Source organism: Chlorocebus sabaeus, chromosome 21 (assembly GCF_047675955.1).
Source record: "Chlorocebus sabaeus isolate Y175 chromosome 21, mChlSab1.0.hap1, whole genome shotgun sequence".
NCBI lineage: Eukaryota > Metazoa > Chordata > Mammalia > Primates > Cercopithecidae > Chlorocebus > Chlorocebus sabaeus.
Window position 1 is genome coordinate 49088552 of NC_132924.1, and position 17222 is coordinate 49105773.

Here is a 17222-nt window from a genome sequence, read left to right on the forward strand (position 1 = left end):
TTGTCTCTTACAGGGAAAGGTAGGATGATATTGTTACAATAAATTGGTACTTTACAAACCTAAGGAAATGATCCATATTTCAAGGGAGTTCAGCATATTTAGACTTTCACCAAGTTCCACCAAGTTGCCATTTTGTGACATGTATGAGTTCACCATGTTATAGTCATTCCCCCGCCAAAACAAGTATTTTCTTTAAATACATTGACCATAAAGTATTCTGGCTATTAATAACTATCCATGGGCCAGGCGCAGTGGCTCACGCCTATAATCCCAGCACTTTGGGAGGCTGAGGCAGGCGGATCATGAGGTCAGGAGATCGAGACCTTCCTGGCTAACACAGTGAAACCCCATCTCTACTCTCTACTAAAAAACAGAAAAAATTAGCTGGGCGAGGTGGCAGGCACCTGTAGTCCCAGCTACTTGGGAGGCTGAGGCAGGAGAATGGCCTGAACCCGGGAGGCTGAGCTTGCAGTGAGCCGAGACTGAGCCACTGCACTCTAGCCTGGGTGACAGAACAAGACTCTTTCCCACAAAAACAAAAACAAACAAAAAAAAAAACTATCCATTGAATGCTTAAGTGTCAGTTACTCTGCTAAATATCATTGATTGATTTAATCCTTTTAAATCAAGGTTATACCCCAATGGTAGATATAATCCTCACATTACAAATTAAGAAACTAAGGCTGCAAGTAAATTGCCCCAGATGAAATAATAAACATATTGATTCCTACTGGTTAACAATAGGTCAGTTTTTATCAAATGCTTGGCAATATGTGAAAGTTTATACACGTTATTTCAACCCTCTCAAAATTATGAGACAGTCATTTAACCAGGAGGGCATTCTCATCCTAAGTTTCAAGGAATTTGCTAAAAGGTCATGTGTAATAATGGGAGAGCCAGGATTTGAACACTGATCTGACTCCAAAGCTCATGTCTTTAGCCAGTACATTTAACATCCTCCTAAACTAGCTTCCTGTACAGGTATTCCCATATTTTTAATATGCATGAACAGAATTGGATACATACTCTGGCTATGGTTTGTTGAGACTATTACTTCTGATCTTCATAGATTTTAATATTAACATTATGATTCTGCATTGGCACCTTATATTGGTTCATATTAAGGCTTAGACACTCTAGTATTCCATAACACCAGGATCTATTTCCAGAATGTTCTGCCAAATTTAGACCTTAAAGGTAAAATTCCAGCTTCAAATGATGGTGTACTCAAGATTCTCAATTGCATCAGCTGAATGCTGTTTTACATCATCTAAAGTTTGATAAAACATTTTTTTTGCATCTTTATTATCGCTGATGAAATCACTGTTTACATTACAGAGGAAATTGTTATGTTAAATAGAACCTTGAAATACCAAAGATTTCCTTCAACATCACCATGAATTATTAATGGAACAATCCTTGTGTCAAATGCCTTGTACAGGCTGGGCATGGTGGCTAATTTCTGTAATCCCAGCACTTTGGGAGGCTGAGGCAGGAGGATCACCTGAGGTCAGGAGTTCGAGAACAGCCTGGCCAACATGGTGAAACTCCCTCTACTAAAAATAAAAATTAGCTGGGCGTGATGGTGTACCTGTAATCTCAGCTGCTTGGGAAGCTAAGACAGGAGAATCACTTGAACACAGGAGGCAGAGGTTGTAGTGAGCTAAGATTGTGCCACCACACTACAGCCTGGACAAGAGAGCAAGACTCCGTCTCAAAAAGGAAAAAAAAATTGCCTTGTACAAACAAAGTCTATGCCTTTCCCTCTGTTCATAAACCATCATTTATTTACAGACTAGTAATTCTTCTTATATATATATTAATAACTTCATTTTGTCTCCCTATATTTAATTCATTTTTCCATGATTAAGTCTTAGTAAACTTCTGATGGTTTAAGAACACCATTTATAAACCATTTTAAGAACTCTGCACATTTTTAAAACTAATTATCTTTATCAAAAGGTTTTTTCTTAAACTTTGTTCTTTGATATTAATTTGGATTCAGTTGAGCAGTCCTTAATATTTTGTATTAAACCAAGTAACTTCAAATACAAGAAAATATTTTAGAAATATGCACTAGAAAAGGTGTGCCATAATAGAAAACTAGATATAAAAAAGCATAGTCTAAACTCTTCAGGATTTAAAGACTCATTATCCTATGGTGCTAATAACTAGAATAGGGGGTAGGGAACTTGAACTTAGCACGCTAGAAAATCTTATGATGGGTTTTATAGCTGAAATTGTCTTCTATAAATCAAAGTTTGTACAGTGTTCATGCCATTTTGTCTTTGTTTTTGCCCATTAAATATGAAAAACTTAGATAACATTAATTTGCTTACGTTCGTAGGCTACAAAGGGTCAACACACAAGCTTTTGAAATAGTTAAAAACAGCACTATTTTATATAGTAGGTAGACAGAAAGTACAGGCAAACTGAAAAATCTAATTGATACACTGATTTTTTTTTTTCCAGCAAGCTTTATTAATCCATCATGGATCTACTCATGTTTGCAGCAGATACCATGATTTCATTACCAGTGAAGGGAGAAAAAAAAAAAAAAAGAAAATAGCCTTCGATGCCTGTCACATCTAAGCAGATCTATACTACTATGGGACTAAACAGCCTAGCTGGTCAGTTGTTATTTCACATCTAATTAAAAGCTTCAGCAAAAGTGGAAATACATTAAAATTCAAAATCTAATACTGTTCTCCTAGTGCCTCAAGTAGTTTATTGGTAGTAATTATCCACATTTTATAAACATTCTAAGTGACCATCACTAGTGCAGGAATATTTAACATATGAAGTCTCCACATGAAGCTACTTCATTCATTTTGTGTGACACAAGAATCAAGGTTCCAAACACTCAGTTATGCCACAAAAAAAAAAAAAAGCAAAAAAAAACCTGCTAGCAAAATGCATTTCTTTCAGTGATTTTTCAGAACCAACAGCTGTTGCTTTAGACATAAAAAATAAGCTGATTTAGTAATATATGGTCACTGGAAGTAAGTCTCTATCTGTAGATAAGAATTAGATAAAGGTCTTTCCTCCTTATAGAGCTTTTTATCCAATGTAAACAGCACCAGTGAATTTCCATAAAACAGGTTTGTTACTTTCCCCTCATTTTCTATAACTGTAATTCTTATCTGCCATACTGTTACCATTTCTTCCTCTCTATAATCAGGACTGGACAGCCCATGTAATACTGTTCAATTTGTAAACAAAAAATTAAAGCTCAGAACACATACAGGGTATCTTTTACATTTTCATTCTACAGCGCATCTTTTACATTTTCATTCTACAGCGCATCAGGTATATTTATAAAGCTTTTGCTCTTCCCAACACACTACAAAAATATATAAAAACCACATTTGTTTTCAGCCAGCAAATATTAATAAAACAAATATCTCATAACTGGAATATTTTAGAGACCACATATTTTAATTACATCCTCTTGACTAAATCATTAATTTCCTTCTTCATAAATCCATATATGTATCCAGTGCATATTTATTAGTTTACATGCCCATATTTACTATGAATGAGTCAATTATTTTAGGTTCTTCAAGAGAAAGTGCTTCTGACAACAAACTATTTCTATAATAGCCCTAAATCCCCCAAAAAGTTGTTTTAAACCTGTGTAGAACGATGCATAGCTATTTCTAAAAAGTAAGACTACACACCAAAACATGCTTTGTCAGGAAAACTAATCCATGCACTTGAATACACCCCAAATATCTTATTTTTATTAAAGGCAGACCAACTTAAACATTGTCTAGAATTAAGCTATACCATCAAATTACTTGATTCCAGAAAGCGTCAAAAATCATTTGGCCAAAACTTAAAAAATACTCCTTGTTCCTTACTTCAAAAAAGGACTGGTTGGACCAATGTGATCAGTATAACTGCATATATGTTAATCTACCTTAACATTTGCATCGATTAGCACTTGATCATTACAAAGCCTTGTATGCAGTTTTCTTGCAAAGGCTTCCCCCGCAAAAAGATATAAGCACAAAACACTAGGCAGACACTCTTGAAAGTTTTATTTCACTAACTTCAGGCCAAATTTCCACAACTGTGTTCTGGTCAATTTCCTATCCTTGCTTGGCTTCCCCAAATGCTAGTACCAAAAGATTTGTGGGGTAGGGAGAAGAGACCACTTTAAGAAGCACTGCATTTACTCATCTTCCACAAGGCAACAGAGTTGGGCATCTGATTGTTCAACAAAACAAAGCTTTAATAGCATCCAGGAGGGCAGACAGGCAAACCAGGTTGTAGACACTCTTCTATTTGTCAAAATCAGACCAGAGAAAACCTACTCCACACAGATATAATAGGTATTGATATTCATCTTTTCTTTTTCTGTTGCCGCAACATTTTTCTTCTTTTAATGATCATATCATGTAGTTTCTCAAGTCCTTCCTTTAGGCCATCTCCTATGATTGCACAGGTAGGCTGCAAATGCCAAGGAGTTGATGAGCTCAGTTCACCCATTGCTAACAATTTCTCAATTTCTGAAAGAGACAATGAGTTCCTCAAGTCTTGTTTGTTAGCAACTATAAGTACAGGGACTCCTTGATTTTCTGATATCCTAGTTATTTTGTGAAGTTCAGTTTTGGCTTCCTCCATCCTTTCGACATCAACAGAGTCCACAACAAATACAATGCCATCTGTGCATCTGGTATATGACTTCCACAGTGGCCTTAACTTCTCCTGACCACCTACATCCCAGAAGTGAAACGTGACTGTTTTAGAATTTCCCAAGGTTACCTTAATTTTCTCAGTGTTAAATCCTTTGGTAGGTACGGTATTTACAAATTCATTGAACTGCAGCCTGTATAAGACAGTTGTCTTTCCAGCACAGTCCAAACCCAGAATAACAATGTGGAAGGACTGAAATGAAGGCAGGTTGGACAGGATAGAAGTCTGGTCTGATAGCCCATTCCCCATTTCCAGGTGCAAATAAATGTCCCAAATTGAAGTGCTTTTCTCTTCTTGCTTTAGAACTTCTCTTGGTAGCTGATTCAGCTATAAGACTGCTGGGAGAGGGAAGAAAATAATAAGTTATTCTCCTGAAATAATACATTAAAACAGGTTTTCTCTACTTTGCTAAAATAAACAACACGAAGAACTTACAACAACTTTTACAACAACTTGCTTCGCTAAACCAGACAAGATATGAAACGTACATGAAAACACACACAATTCAAGACAAACGATGGAATAACAGTGATTGAAATTATCTGGTTTACTTAACTTGCAGTAATATGTACGTTTTTCTCCTGGGCCCCCAAACCTTAAAGACCTCATTCTGGAAAGAACTCAGTTAACAGTATGTGGTCTAAGTGGCCATAACCACAAAGTGCCTATTTGGCAGAAAACTCATAAGCAGACAGTCCTATCTTGGGAATCTAATTCCACATGCTTAACAGCATACCCAAGATCACTATTACCTCCTACCCCTTCCAAAATAACAACGTTCTCACCTCCCGATCCGGAGTCTGGGTCCAAATGAGAAAGCATTGGCAAGCGTTTCCACGCAGGGATAAGCAACCCCACGTCTTTCCAGCTTAGCTCTCCAAGCAGCTCTGGCAGTTATCGCACTAGAAACCTTGGACTCAGACTCCGACCACGCCCACTCCTCCCGGTCCACCCATGATCCCAAATCCCATTGGTCACCCGCATCAGGGTAGCCATGCAACTCCCGCCCCCGCTCCGTAATTGGTGAGTGTAACTGCCGCTCCCAGCACGGCGGAGCTGGGCTCTCTCTCGGTCCACCGGCACCACCTGTTGCCCTTAAGTTAGAAAAGGCGGCGTTCTCGGAGGGAGCCGAGCAGCCGCTGCAGGTGAAGGGGAGCCTCGGGCGGTCAGGTCGCCGCCAGGCTGCCGGCTCCGTTCGGCCCGGCGCACCTGCAGCGCAGCCAGGGCGCTAAGCTGAGGCTCTCACATCCGGGGCCCGCAGTCACCGCCAACGCGTTAACCCTTTGTCCGCACGCCCGAGGGTGCCGGCTGTGACCGCGCGGGCCCCTGAGGTGATAGAGATGAGACCTGGCGCGCCCGCTAGGGTAAGCCCACCCTCCCCGGAGCGGGATCCCTTCACCCTGCTCCTCCGCACACAATCGGCTCTTCTCCCTCGACAGGGTGTGGCCGCCGCGGCCGCCCACCCAGCCGCAGCTCACCTGACTAACCGTCCTTCCTTCGCTTCACTCAGCGTTTCTCCCAGTCGCTGGGGAGGCGCGCTGATACCTGTTCCCTGGCACCAGGGAGGCGTGGGCGATGGCGGAGGACTGGGCGCCTGGCGGGCGCCGCGCGCCAGGCTGCCCTAACGGTGCTAGCCCAGCAGCTCCACGCGACAGTCCCCGCCCCCTCCCGCGCGCCGCCCAGGCGCCGGCCTGTTGGGGGCGCGCAGGAGCCGCGTCTCCTAGCAACGCCAAAACAAGGTCGAGTTCTAATCGGCCTAGCGCTGACTGCCCGCGAGGTCGGATGGGACTTCCGGCCTCACCCCTGAGCGGTTGCTCCCGGTAACGCTGTCTGTGGCGGCCCGCCGGCCTGGCACGAGTCCCCCGAGTCCCCCTCCCCCCCCCCCCCCCCCCCGGCACGGCCTTTCCTCGGGGCGCCTAGGGCATCTGCGGGGCAGCCGCCAAGTGATGCGAGGTTAGGGATTCCGTAGTTCACTGGTTACGGGTGGTCCCGTATATATCGAGGTGACGTGGAGGTTCCCAAGTAGTTGGCCTTAAGCGGCCTGGGTTGGCTGGGCTGGTAACTGCGGCTTCCTTCGCTTTTTGTAGAGCAAGTGAACGCTCTCTCTCACGTGGTTCTAGCAGCATCCCTGGGAGCTGGCGACAGATAGAAATATTCCAGTTTGACACATAAGGAAATACACTCTGAAAGATGAAAGAGATGTTTTTTTCTTTTTCTTTCAAATTGCTCATACAATTTTAATTGCGATAATTTCCGATATACCATTCAACTAAACCATTTGCATATGCTGTAGTGAGACATGGGAGTATTTTGCTTGAGTGTCCAGTTCTCTTTAAAACCAGCGTTTGCAGTTAACGACTTGGAAAATACAACACAAAAAGCCATCTAGCCTTTTAAAAAAAATCTCTATTTATCCCTTCAAAATTCGCTTTGTGGCCATATACATATTAGGTGGCTCTACCTGCAGAAAGCTGCATTTTCCAAGCAGCGGGAGAGTTTAATTCTTAACTTTCCTGTACTCCTGCCTCTGCTGGCTCCCTTGCATTTTTGTTTGCATCTTCTTCTTTGTCTTCTGTGCCATTCGTTCTAGGTTAATCTGAGCAAGCTCTTCACTTTTGTCTGTGATGTATTTTAGCAGTGAATTACTCCTTCTGGCTAAGAGCTTCACATCTTCAGTGTTAATGGTGGTTCTTTTCGCATGTCTTGCACACATTTCTAGATCTTGCACTGTCGAAAAGTCAGCTCCAAAATTGCTGCAATGATAAGTTTGCTGAACTGCATCTCTGCCCAATGCCACTTCCTCGCAAAGACAACCCACGGTGTAGTGCACTGCTGCTTCCTTTGGCCTCTGTTGGTAAGAAAATGGCTAAGAAAATCGCTACTGCTCTTCCGCCTCCACTTCCTCCTTCATCAGAACTGGAGGCAAACGCGCGGAAAGGAAAGGGGCAGCGGTCAGATTGGATTTTCCCTCCGCAGCCCTAAAGGGATGTTTCTAATGACCCAAGGAAAACTAGCGGTGGCCCTGGAACTGTTCATCTAAGTCTACTAGTCATCAAATGCAAAATGCTTTTCATTGGATGATTCTGACTAAATGTAGTTTTGTCTTTGATCAATAAGTTCACAAATATTTATTGAACACCTAATAGGCTGTAGACACAATTCTGTGTGCTTGGGGATAAAATGGTGAGCAAAACACACTGTCCCTGCACTTGAAGAATATTGGAGTCTCTATGGATGAATAAATTTATAAAATGTTTTCAGCGGTAATTTCAGGGTTCTTATGACAACCTGCAAAAGAAGTAATGACTTAAAGTTGTAGGAAAGCTTTAGTCGACAAAACATCTTTTTGGTGAAGGCTGTAAGATTGTAACTTGGAAGAACCTATATGGTACACTTTTTTAAAATTGTCCTTTTTTTCTTTTTAAATATGGATTGGAGTTTCCTCAAGAAATATCATAGTTTTTCTCAAGACCACTATTGCCAGTGATATTTATTTCTTTTATGACTAGCACAGGAACGTGCATACTTGTCATACTGGATTCTTAAAGTCGAAAACAGCCTGGCCAACGTGGGGAAACCCCACCTCTACGAAAAATACAAAAAATTAGCCGGGCGTGGTGGCAGGCGCTTGTAATCACAGCTACTCAGGAGGCTGAAGCAGGAGACTCACTTGAATCCGGGAGGTGGAGGTTGCAGTGAGCCGAGATCGCGCCATTGCACTCCAGCCTGTGCAACACGAGCGAAACTCCATCTCAAAAAAGCAAAAAAACAAAACAAATAAAAAAGCAACGTAAAATCCTAAGTTCTAAGCACAATGCATAATTTCAAGACAGCCACACTAATTTTGGGAATAAAACCTAGAAACATCAAATGGTATATTCTGTAAACATTAATCTATTATAAACTAAGGATTGCCTGATTAGTTATAATTGTGAAATCTCATTAGCCATTCACATAATCAGCAAATAATTGATAAAGGGCTTAGTGCAATACCCTATTTCCTTTTCTTGGAAATTCAACAGGGATTCTTTATTAAACTGGAATAACTTGCAGATCCTCCTTAAGTCAACAATTTAGAGCAAGAAAATTCTATGGCCACCCGCTGTTTACAGTAGTTTTGAAATCAGTAGGCCCTTCCAGTATTCCTTGTGTAGTCTTCCCTGGAGCAAAAAGGGAAAAAAGGAAAACAAAAACACTGAGGGCTTCCAATCGTGCAGAATCACCCTCAGTGAATTGCACTTTCATGTTATACTCTAGGTTTTAAAACTACAGTAGTCATTGGCAAACTGCAGCCTGTAGGTCAAATTCAGGAGATAAGAATGTTTTTTACATGTTTAAAGGCTGCAAGAGAATTAATAAGAAAATAATATGCAATCAAGATAATCTATGTCCCCTCCCCCCCGCAACACACACATACAAAATAAATGTGCTCTCTGCTTCTGTAGAAAAATGTTTGGTATGCCTGTTCTGTATATATATATATATATATACACACACACACACACACACACATACACCATATGAAAACAACAACAAATGATACTAAAAGCAATGGAATTTGTGGAACACAAAGTTCACTTTGTTTCATGATCTTATAGAAGACCCATTCAGAGATTTTACTTATATTCTATGCCAGAAAAAAATCCCTTTAGGCTGTAGCTTGTAAACAGTGCTTCAGTGCCCTGGGGTGCCTCGGAATTCCTAGGGGTTCTGTGGGATAGTTTAACTTTTTGAGGGAAACACAGTGACATCTGTTGGACCATATTAATAACTACAAATATCAAGTTTGGATCTATCAATTTCATAAATAGAAAGGTTGGGTATTTATTTTGGCCTGAGGTGCCATTAAAAAATTACTGAGGCACTAGGGCTTCTGGGAACCTCGCCTTTAATTATGGTTTTCCAAACTTGGCTAATGATGAGAAAGAATCACCTGTTAATGCTTGTAAATGTATAGATTCCTGGTTCCTCCTGTTTCAGACCCCCCAAATCAGAATCATCAGGAGAGGAGTCAGTTATCTGTATTTTAAGTATTTCAGATAATTAATGATTAGACACTTAGAAGAAATACTAATCATAAGAAATGGATAAGTTTTCTCCTTTTAAATAACTACAACTGAGTAATTTACTTTGATTCTCTTTTTGAATTAAATATCAGGACCCATATCAAATCTGATGCCTGTGTTCTCACTTTTAAGTAGAAGCTAAACAATGGATACACATAGACATATAGAGTGGAATCATAGACATTGGTGACTTCAAAAGGTGAAACGGTGGGAGAAGGGTGAGGTGGGAGAAGGGTGAGGGATGGGTATGGTGTACACTATTTGGGTGACGGGTACACTAAATGCCCAGACTTCACCACTACACGATATATCCATGTAACACAACTGCACTTATACCCCCCGAATCTATGAAAATAATAATTAAAAATCAGATGCATGTGGCATTCTTCTTCTCTTCCATAGCCTGATTTTTTATGATACACATAAGTTAAGCATGCACATACTGAAATAGTGTCTTTCCTTACCTTTGTCACAGCATGTGTATGTGTGTGTATGTGTATAGATAATATAGATGTATATGTTTAGAGTACCTCACTTCAGTAGTTTCCATGCATATTTATTATGAGAATAATAGAGAATTTATTAGAGAATTATTGAGAGGGATATAAACATTGATTCCCTTGTATCACTTTATTATCATCCTTGCTAAACACATGGCCTTCCTCTTTTAGTTCATGTTTTGGTTGATGGCAATTTGTTCAGTAGTCCCAAGTGGAAATTTCAGGGCCATTTAAAAAATTCTCCTATATCCCACTTATGATTAGCTATCAAGCTCCCTTTAGTTCATGTTTTTCCGTTCCTATTTCCACTACATGCATCTGGTTTTTGTGACCTCTCACCTATACTAATTTACCTCCTAACTGATTTTTCAGCTAAAAAGCAGTGGAGCAGGAGTTTGTTTCCTGTGTCTGGCTCCAAGTCTCTTAACAACTGTATTCTAGGGAGTTCACATTTAGGTTAATTCATTTTGATCCATGGCAGCATAGAGCCAGGGTACGATTTTTGATAAAACTTTAAAAAGAGGATGTCAGAAGGGAAGTACAACCCAAAATTCACTTGAAATGGGTCCTAGATAAGAGTTTTCAGAGTCCACAAGTCTAAACCCTCCTCCTGAACTTCTTTTATGGACAGCTTCAAGGCCTAGCTCCACCCAGTTCCAAGTCACAGGACAGTTTGCCCCTTCCTCTGGAAAAGCCTTCACATGCCTCTCCATACCTGAGTGCAGGTCCAACTGCCAAGAAGCCCAGTGGTAAAAAGGCATCATGCCACACTACAAGAGGCAGATCCAAAGTTAAGAAATAGGGATCTAGAAAGTGAGTCTTGTGTAGTGTGGCATGATGCCTTTTTACCACTGGGCCTCAGAAGTCAAAGCATAAGAAGTGAGATGTGAAAGGAAAGCAGCTTTTTTTTCAAATGCTGACAGGTGGAAGAATGGCTGGGCTCAGGCCTCAAAGGAACCATCTCTAGCTTTAGGCTGGGGAAAGGAGTTTTAAAAGGGGAACTTGGAATGGAGGCATGTGGGAGTGGTGCTGGGTACAAGGTCTATGTGTCTTGTTCTGGTGGCTATCTTGAGTCATGGTCTACCTGGAGTGCAGGTTGGCATCAGAGTCTCAACAATGGCCAGGTTGTAGATTAACCACCTTGAGGTGATCTCTGGAATTTCACAACTGGGTCTTTGTGTCTAGTTTGTCTTAAGATTAGGCCCTGGGGCTGGGGCTGGTGGCTCACGCCTATAATCCCAGCACTTTGGGAGGCCAAGGCAGACAGATCATTTGAGGTCAGGAGTTCGAGACTAGCCTGGCCAACATGGTGAAACCCCGCCTCTAATAAAAATACAAAAATTAGCCAGGTGAGGTGGTGGGCACCTACAATTCCAGCTACTCAAGAGGCTCAGGTGGCAGAATCCCTTGAACTCTGGAGGTGGAGGCTGCAGTGAGTTGAGACCATGCCACTGCACTCCAGCCTGGGCAACAGAGTGAGACTGTCTCAAAACAAACAACAACAAAAAACTTTAGCCCCTGCAACTTCTAAGTAAGCACATAATTAGGTAAGTGTCTGGTGGGAAGGGCCCAGAGACACAGTTTTAAAGTATGTTTTAAGGCTAAAAGCAAGAAAGGAAAAAAGTTTCAATATGCATTTTGAAGCTAAACAGCTTGGTTACACTGGGATGATTGACAGAACATCCAGTCCAACAGGGCCTCAATAGGGGCCACATCAGAACAAATGAGTCCTAATTCTTTCCAGTTTTAACTAATATTGTGTGTTATATTTTATTTCTACAATCCAGATCTGGGCACACTTTTGTACATTTCTGTCTTCTTCCATTAACATTTTAATCATCTCTGTCACAAGTTTCCATGGCGTCTTGTTGGAGTACTCCAAGGCTCCTTAGGTCTTACTTTTTCCTTACGTAATTTTATCCAATACTAGGGATTTAAACAATCTGTATTCTCCCAAATTTTTCTCAACATAGACATCTTTCTTGAACTCTACAAATGAATGGCAGATAAGCGTCTCAGCCCCTAAACCTGTTCTTTTCACTCAATATTTATCTCATTCATTAGAACCCAATATATCTACATCCTCATACATCACACATGACCCCTCAGCAAGTCCTGTTGACACATATATTCAAACCTGACCACTTCTCACCACCACTACTGCTCTGTCTCTGCTGCCCATCAAATTCTAGAGCCTCTCATGTAGTCTCTGTGCTTCTGAGGGTAAGCTCTTTCTGAGGCTTCAATATCACCTCCTCAGAGAGGCCTTCCCTGAACACCTTATTAAAGTATCTGCCTTGAACCCTCCTCTCCACCAGAACTCTCTATTCCTTACTCTGCTTTTGTTTTTCTTCTTTGCACTTGTTACTACCTGATATGATTCATATCTGTCTATTGTGTTGCTTCTCTAACTGTCCCCCCTCTTATATCCTATTGTAAGTTCCAGGAAGCAAGGATAATGTCAATTTTGTGTGCTACCTTATCCCCCATATTTACAGTAATGTGTGTGTGTGGCACACAGTAAGAATTCAGTGGATTTATTGAATGAATGCTTATTATCCTAAGAATAACTACTCAAACAAGAATCCACAGACCTCCACAAAAAAAGGATAGTTTTTTTTTTTTTTTCTGAGATGGATTTTCACTCTTGTTGCCCAGGTTGGAGTGCAATGGCACAATCTTGGCTCACTGGAACCTCTGCCTCCTGGGTTCAAGTGATTCTCCTGCCTCAGCCTCCCAAGTAGCCAGGATTATACGTGTGTGCCACCATGCTCAGCTAATTTTTGTGTTTTTAGTAGAAATGGGATTTCACCATGTTGGTCAGGCTGGTCTCAAACTCCTGACCTCAGGTGATCTGCCCACCTTGGCCTCCCAAAGTGCTGGGATTACAGGCGTGAGCCACCATGTCTGGCCAAAAAAAGTGTTAGTTTTGAAGGCAAATATTCATACAGAGAAAATACAAATGACATATACCTATTTATTCTTAAATAGGCATGAATCCTGGAGAAACCACTTTGAATGCAATAGTACACAATAGAATGCCTAGCTTTTCAATGTAAAATATCTGCATTAACAGTTACTTCACTATTAGTAAAACCAATAGTCGGGTACTTGTTATGTTTTTATACCTAATGGTCCCATTCAAGGGGTTTTCTAGGCTGGGTGTGGTTGCTCACACCTGTAATCCCAGCACTTTGGGAGGCCAAGGCAGGCGGATGACCTGAGGTCAAGAGTTCAAGACCAGCCTGGTTAATATGGTGTAACCTCATCTCTACTAAAAATACAAAAACCAATCAGCTGGGCGTGGTAGCACGAGCCTGTAGTCCCAGCTACTCAGGGAGGCTGAGGCAGGAGAATCGCTTCAACCCAGGAGGTGGGGTTTGAATGAACTGAGATCGTGCCACTGCATTCCAGCCTGGGTGACAAAGGGAGACTCTATCTCAAAAAAAAAAAAAAAAAAAAAATTAATAAAGGGGGGGTTTCTAAATCCTAAGAGCAGGAGGCCCCAAGGGACTATTCAGACTTGTACAACTTCTAAGGCAGAAACTAATTATAATTTTGAGAAAAATAATTTTTCTCTACCTTCAGACCATCAATGTTTAACTCACACTTCAGCCAGATTTTTTCTGTTTTAAGCATTTCTGGTTTAAACATTTTTTTTGTTTGTTTTTATCCAATATTTGTTTGTTTTATTACTGTTGGTTATCCTGTGGTAGGGGTGAAGGCACAAATACCAGAGTGCATATGATTAGCACTATCACACTATTCCCTTTGAACAAGAAGTGAAAAAATCATTTTATCACCATGAGTTGGGAATGGGCAGAAATTTCCTTTTAATTTCATAAAATGTATTCCTTATACATTTATCTGTCTAGATAAAGCAAAATAACTCTTACTACCAAGGGTTCATATGTGCCTGATATATAACAATCACTGTTCAAATGATTATTTAGAACAACCATATATAATTGCAAGTGCTCCCTCCTTGTGAAAAACAGAATAAAACTGGGCATGGTGGCTCACGCCTGTAATCCCAGCTACTTGGGAGATTGAGGCAGGAGAATCGCTTGAACCTGGGAGGCAGAGGTTGCAGTGAGCCGAGATTGTGCCACTGCACTCCAGTCTGGGCAACAAGAGAGAAAATCCAACTCAAAAAAAAAAAAAAAAAGAAAAGAGAAAAAAAAGAAATTAGACAATTAATTTCAAATTATCTAATATAAACCATCTGCATGGTTAATGAGGGAAATTTAGTTTTTGCTCAAAAGAGAATTTGTATCATAGGACTTTGGGATGTTTTAATTAAGACAAAATATTTTGATATCTAATGAAATGATACAGAGTAGAAATATTGCATCAAATACCAACCACCCCCAATTTTTAAAGGATTCCTAACAATTTTAGATATCTTTTTTTTTTTGAGACGGAGTCTCGCTCTGTCGCCCGGGCTGGAGTGCAGTGGCCGGATCTCAGCTCACTGCAAGCTCCGCCTCCCGAGTTCACGCCATTCTCCTGCCTCAGCCTCCGGAGTAGCTGGGACTACAGGCGCCCGCCACCTCGCCCGGCTAATTTTTTGTATTTTTTAGTAGAGACGGGGTTTCACCGTGTTGGCCAGGATGGTCTCGATCTCTTGACCTCGTGATCCGCCCGTCTCGGCCTCCCAAAGTGCTGGGATTACAGGCCACCGCGCCCGGCCAATTTTAGATATCTTTAAATGAACTCTATGGATATATACAAAACAAATAAACAACATATTAGTTCTTTTTGCAAGGGACTACCCACTGAGTAATTTCATTAAGACAATTTAGAAAGACCATGGCCTAAGATTCTAGGGAAAATAATGGGAAGAGAAAGTTTTATTACATTTCTCTTAAACCTATTTTATTTATTAATTCACTTATTTAAAGACAAATTTCACAAACATGTTATAAAGCAGTGGGCTAGTACTGGAACATACACTTAGAAAACTGTAGCTTGGCCAGGCGTGATGGCTCATGCCTGTAATCCCAGCACTTTGGGAGGCTGAGGTAGGAGGATCATGAGGTCAAGAGATTGAGACCATCCTGGCCAACATGGTGAAACCCCGTCTCTACTAAAAATACAAAAATTAGCTGGGGATGGTGATGTGTGCCTGTAGTCCGAGCTACTCAGGAGGCTGAGGCAGGAGAACCGTTTGAACCCGGGAGGCTGAGGTCGCAGTGAGCCAAAATTGCGCCACTGCACTCCAGCCTGGCGACAGAGTGAGACTCCATCTCAAAAAAAAAAGAAAACTATAACTCGACCTTTGTCGTATTGTGTGTGTGTGTGTGTGCGTGCGTGCGTGATTGTTTGTACCTAATGGAAGTGGAGGAGTTGACCAGGTGAGGCAGGTGATAATGTGGAAGACAAAGGATAAATCAAGTAATTTTAATATAATTTACTAATTCTAAGGAAGAAATAACTGATTTATGATGGTCAATAATAAACTACTTTTTCATTACTTCATAATTAGCATTTGAGGGGCATTTTAAAATTATAAAATGATTATATAATTGGGTCATTTTAAAGTTATAAGTCAAGTAGAATTTTTGTTTCCATTCTGATTCCTCAGGTACTGATGAAAAACAGCACACTTAACTAGAAACTTTTTTCTTGACGGATGATGAGGAAAGATTAAGAAAAAAATTAAAGTATGTCATATGTATTTGAATATCAACATATCTATCACTCTATAAATAATATATTTTGGTTGCCTATGGAGAAGAAGACAACACTTAAGTGAGCTTTCCATTGTGGTTCAAAAGTCTAATATACAAAGTCTAATCCAATATACCATTAATACAAAGAGTCTTCTATACCTTAATTTATTTTAAATTTCTACTTGCTATTGTATTTTATGTTTCAGTGTACATTAAGGAAATATTTTATCACAACTGGGATATATATTGAATACCTCAATGCTACCATATGTACAATAGTTACTTTACTTTGATGTTCAAGTTGCTGGGCATAGGCAAATCCAAATTATTTTTTATGGCTAAAAATATAAGTGATGATTATTGAAATGACTAGCGTGTCAAAATGTCACATGTACAAAATGTCATGGTGATAGGGTTTGGCTCTGTGTCTCCACCCAAATCTCATGTCAAATTGTAATCTTCAATGTTCAGGGAGGGACCTGGTGGGAGGTGATAGGATCATGGAAGTAGTTTCTAATGGTTTAGCACCATCCCCTTAGTGGTGTTTCATGATAGAGTTCTCAAGAGACCTGGTTGTTTGAAAGTGTATAGTACCTCCCCCTTCGTTCTGTCACCATGTGAAGATATGCTTGCTTCCTCTTTGCCTTCTGCCATGATTGTAAGTTTCCTGAGGCCTCCCAGCCATGTTTCCTGTACAGCCTTGGGAACCATGAGCCAAATAAGCCTCTTTTCTTTATAAATTACCCAGTCTCAGGTAGTTCTTTACAGCAATGTGAAAATGGACTCATACACACAGTTAATTCTAAAATGAGATGTTAATAGTAAGTGAATAGAAAATGATTCATGAATAAACCTGTCTTCAACAAACTTAGTCAAATCAGGATAACAATAATCCAGTGTAGAAAAGGATAAGAGCTATAGCAAGGGTATACATTGAAGAAAATCAAAATAATTTCACTCCAAAGCATGGCTCCCTAGTATAATGAGATGGTTAAATTAAAAACTATTAGAGATCAACAAGTACTGGAAGAGATTTTCCCCTTATCCACATAAGGGCTCACCAAAGAGAATAATGTTCTTGTTCCTTCCTTGTTATATTATTCCTTATAGGAAAGAAGACTAAAAATGTAATCACACTTGAACAGACCCTTTTTTAAGATAATAACTGTCTCCAAGGATCATTAAATTCCTAAGAGAACTGTTGACAAGTGAATTTCTGTTCCCCAATCTAATCATTCTCTCTAGTAATTATATTGCCTCTCAATAGAATTCCTCTTCTC

General features: G+C 40.4%; 1 protein-coding gene, 1 long non-coding RNA gene and 1 pseudogene across 6 annotated transcripts in view; 1 reads left to right on the forward strand and 2 right to left on the reverse strand.

Moving 5' to 3' along the window:
* Positions 1 to 852: 852 nt before the first annotated feature.
* Positions 853 to 6378, reverse strand: ARL4A (ARF like GTPase 4A). 4 transcript variants are annotated; one of them, XM_007982018.3, is made up of 2 exons: positions 6180 to 6378; positions 853 to 5036 (listed from the first exon to the last, which is right to left on the reverse strand). In XM_007982018.3, exon 2 carries the CDS (start codon positions 4948 to 4950, stop codon positions 4348 to 4350), a length of 603 nt encoding a protein of 200 aa, XP_007980209.2. In that variant the 5' UTR covers positions 4951 to 5036; positions 6180 to 6378; the 3' UTR covers positions 853 to 4347. The 4 variants fall into 4 exon arrangements, with proteins under 4 accessions (XP_007980209.2, XP_007980208.2, XP_007980207.2 ...); XM_007982017.3 differs by having other exon boundaries at positions 853 to 5039; XM_007982016.3 differs by lacking the exon at positions 6180 to 6378 and adding an exon at positions 5487 to 5686.
* LOC103226464 (uncharacterized) overlaps positions 5771 to 17222 on the forward strand; it is a 78424-nt gene continuing 66972 nt past the window's right edge. For both annotated transcript variants that reach the window (XR_012090353.1, XR_005242435.2), the window contains exon 1: positions 5771 to 6065. This is a non-coding gene — a long non-coding RNA (uncharacterized lncRNA). The remainder of the gene's footprint in view (positions 6066 to 17222) is intronic.
* LOC119626257 (centromere protein S pseudogene) lies at positions 7056 to 7612 on the reverse strand (annotated as a pseudogene).

What these genes read in the sequence shown, in the direction of transcription:
- ARL4A (XM_007982018.3), bottom strand. Translation starts at nt 4,950, where the DNA reads ATGGGGAATGGGCTATCAGACCAGACTTCTATCCTGTCCAACCTGCCT.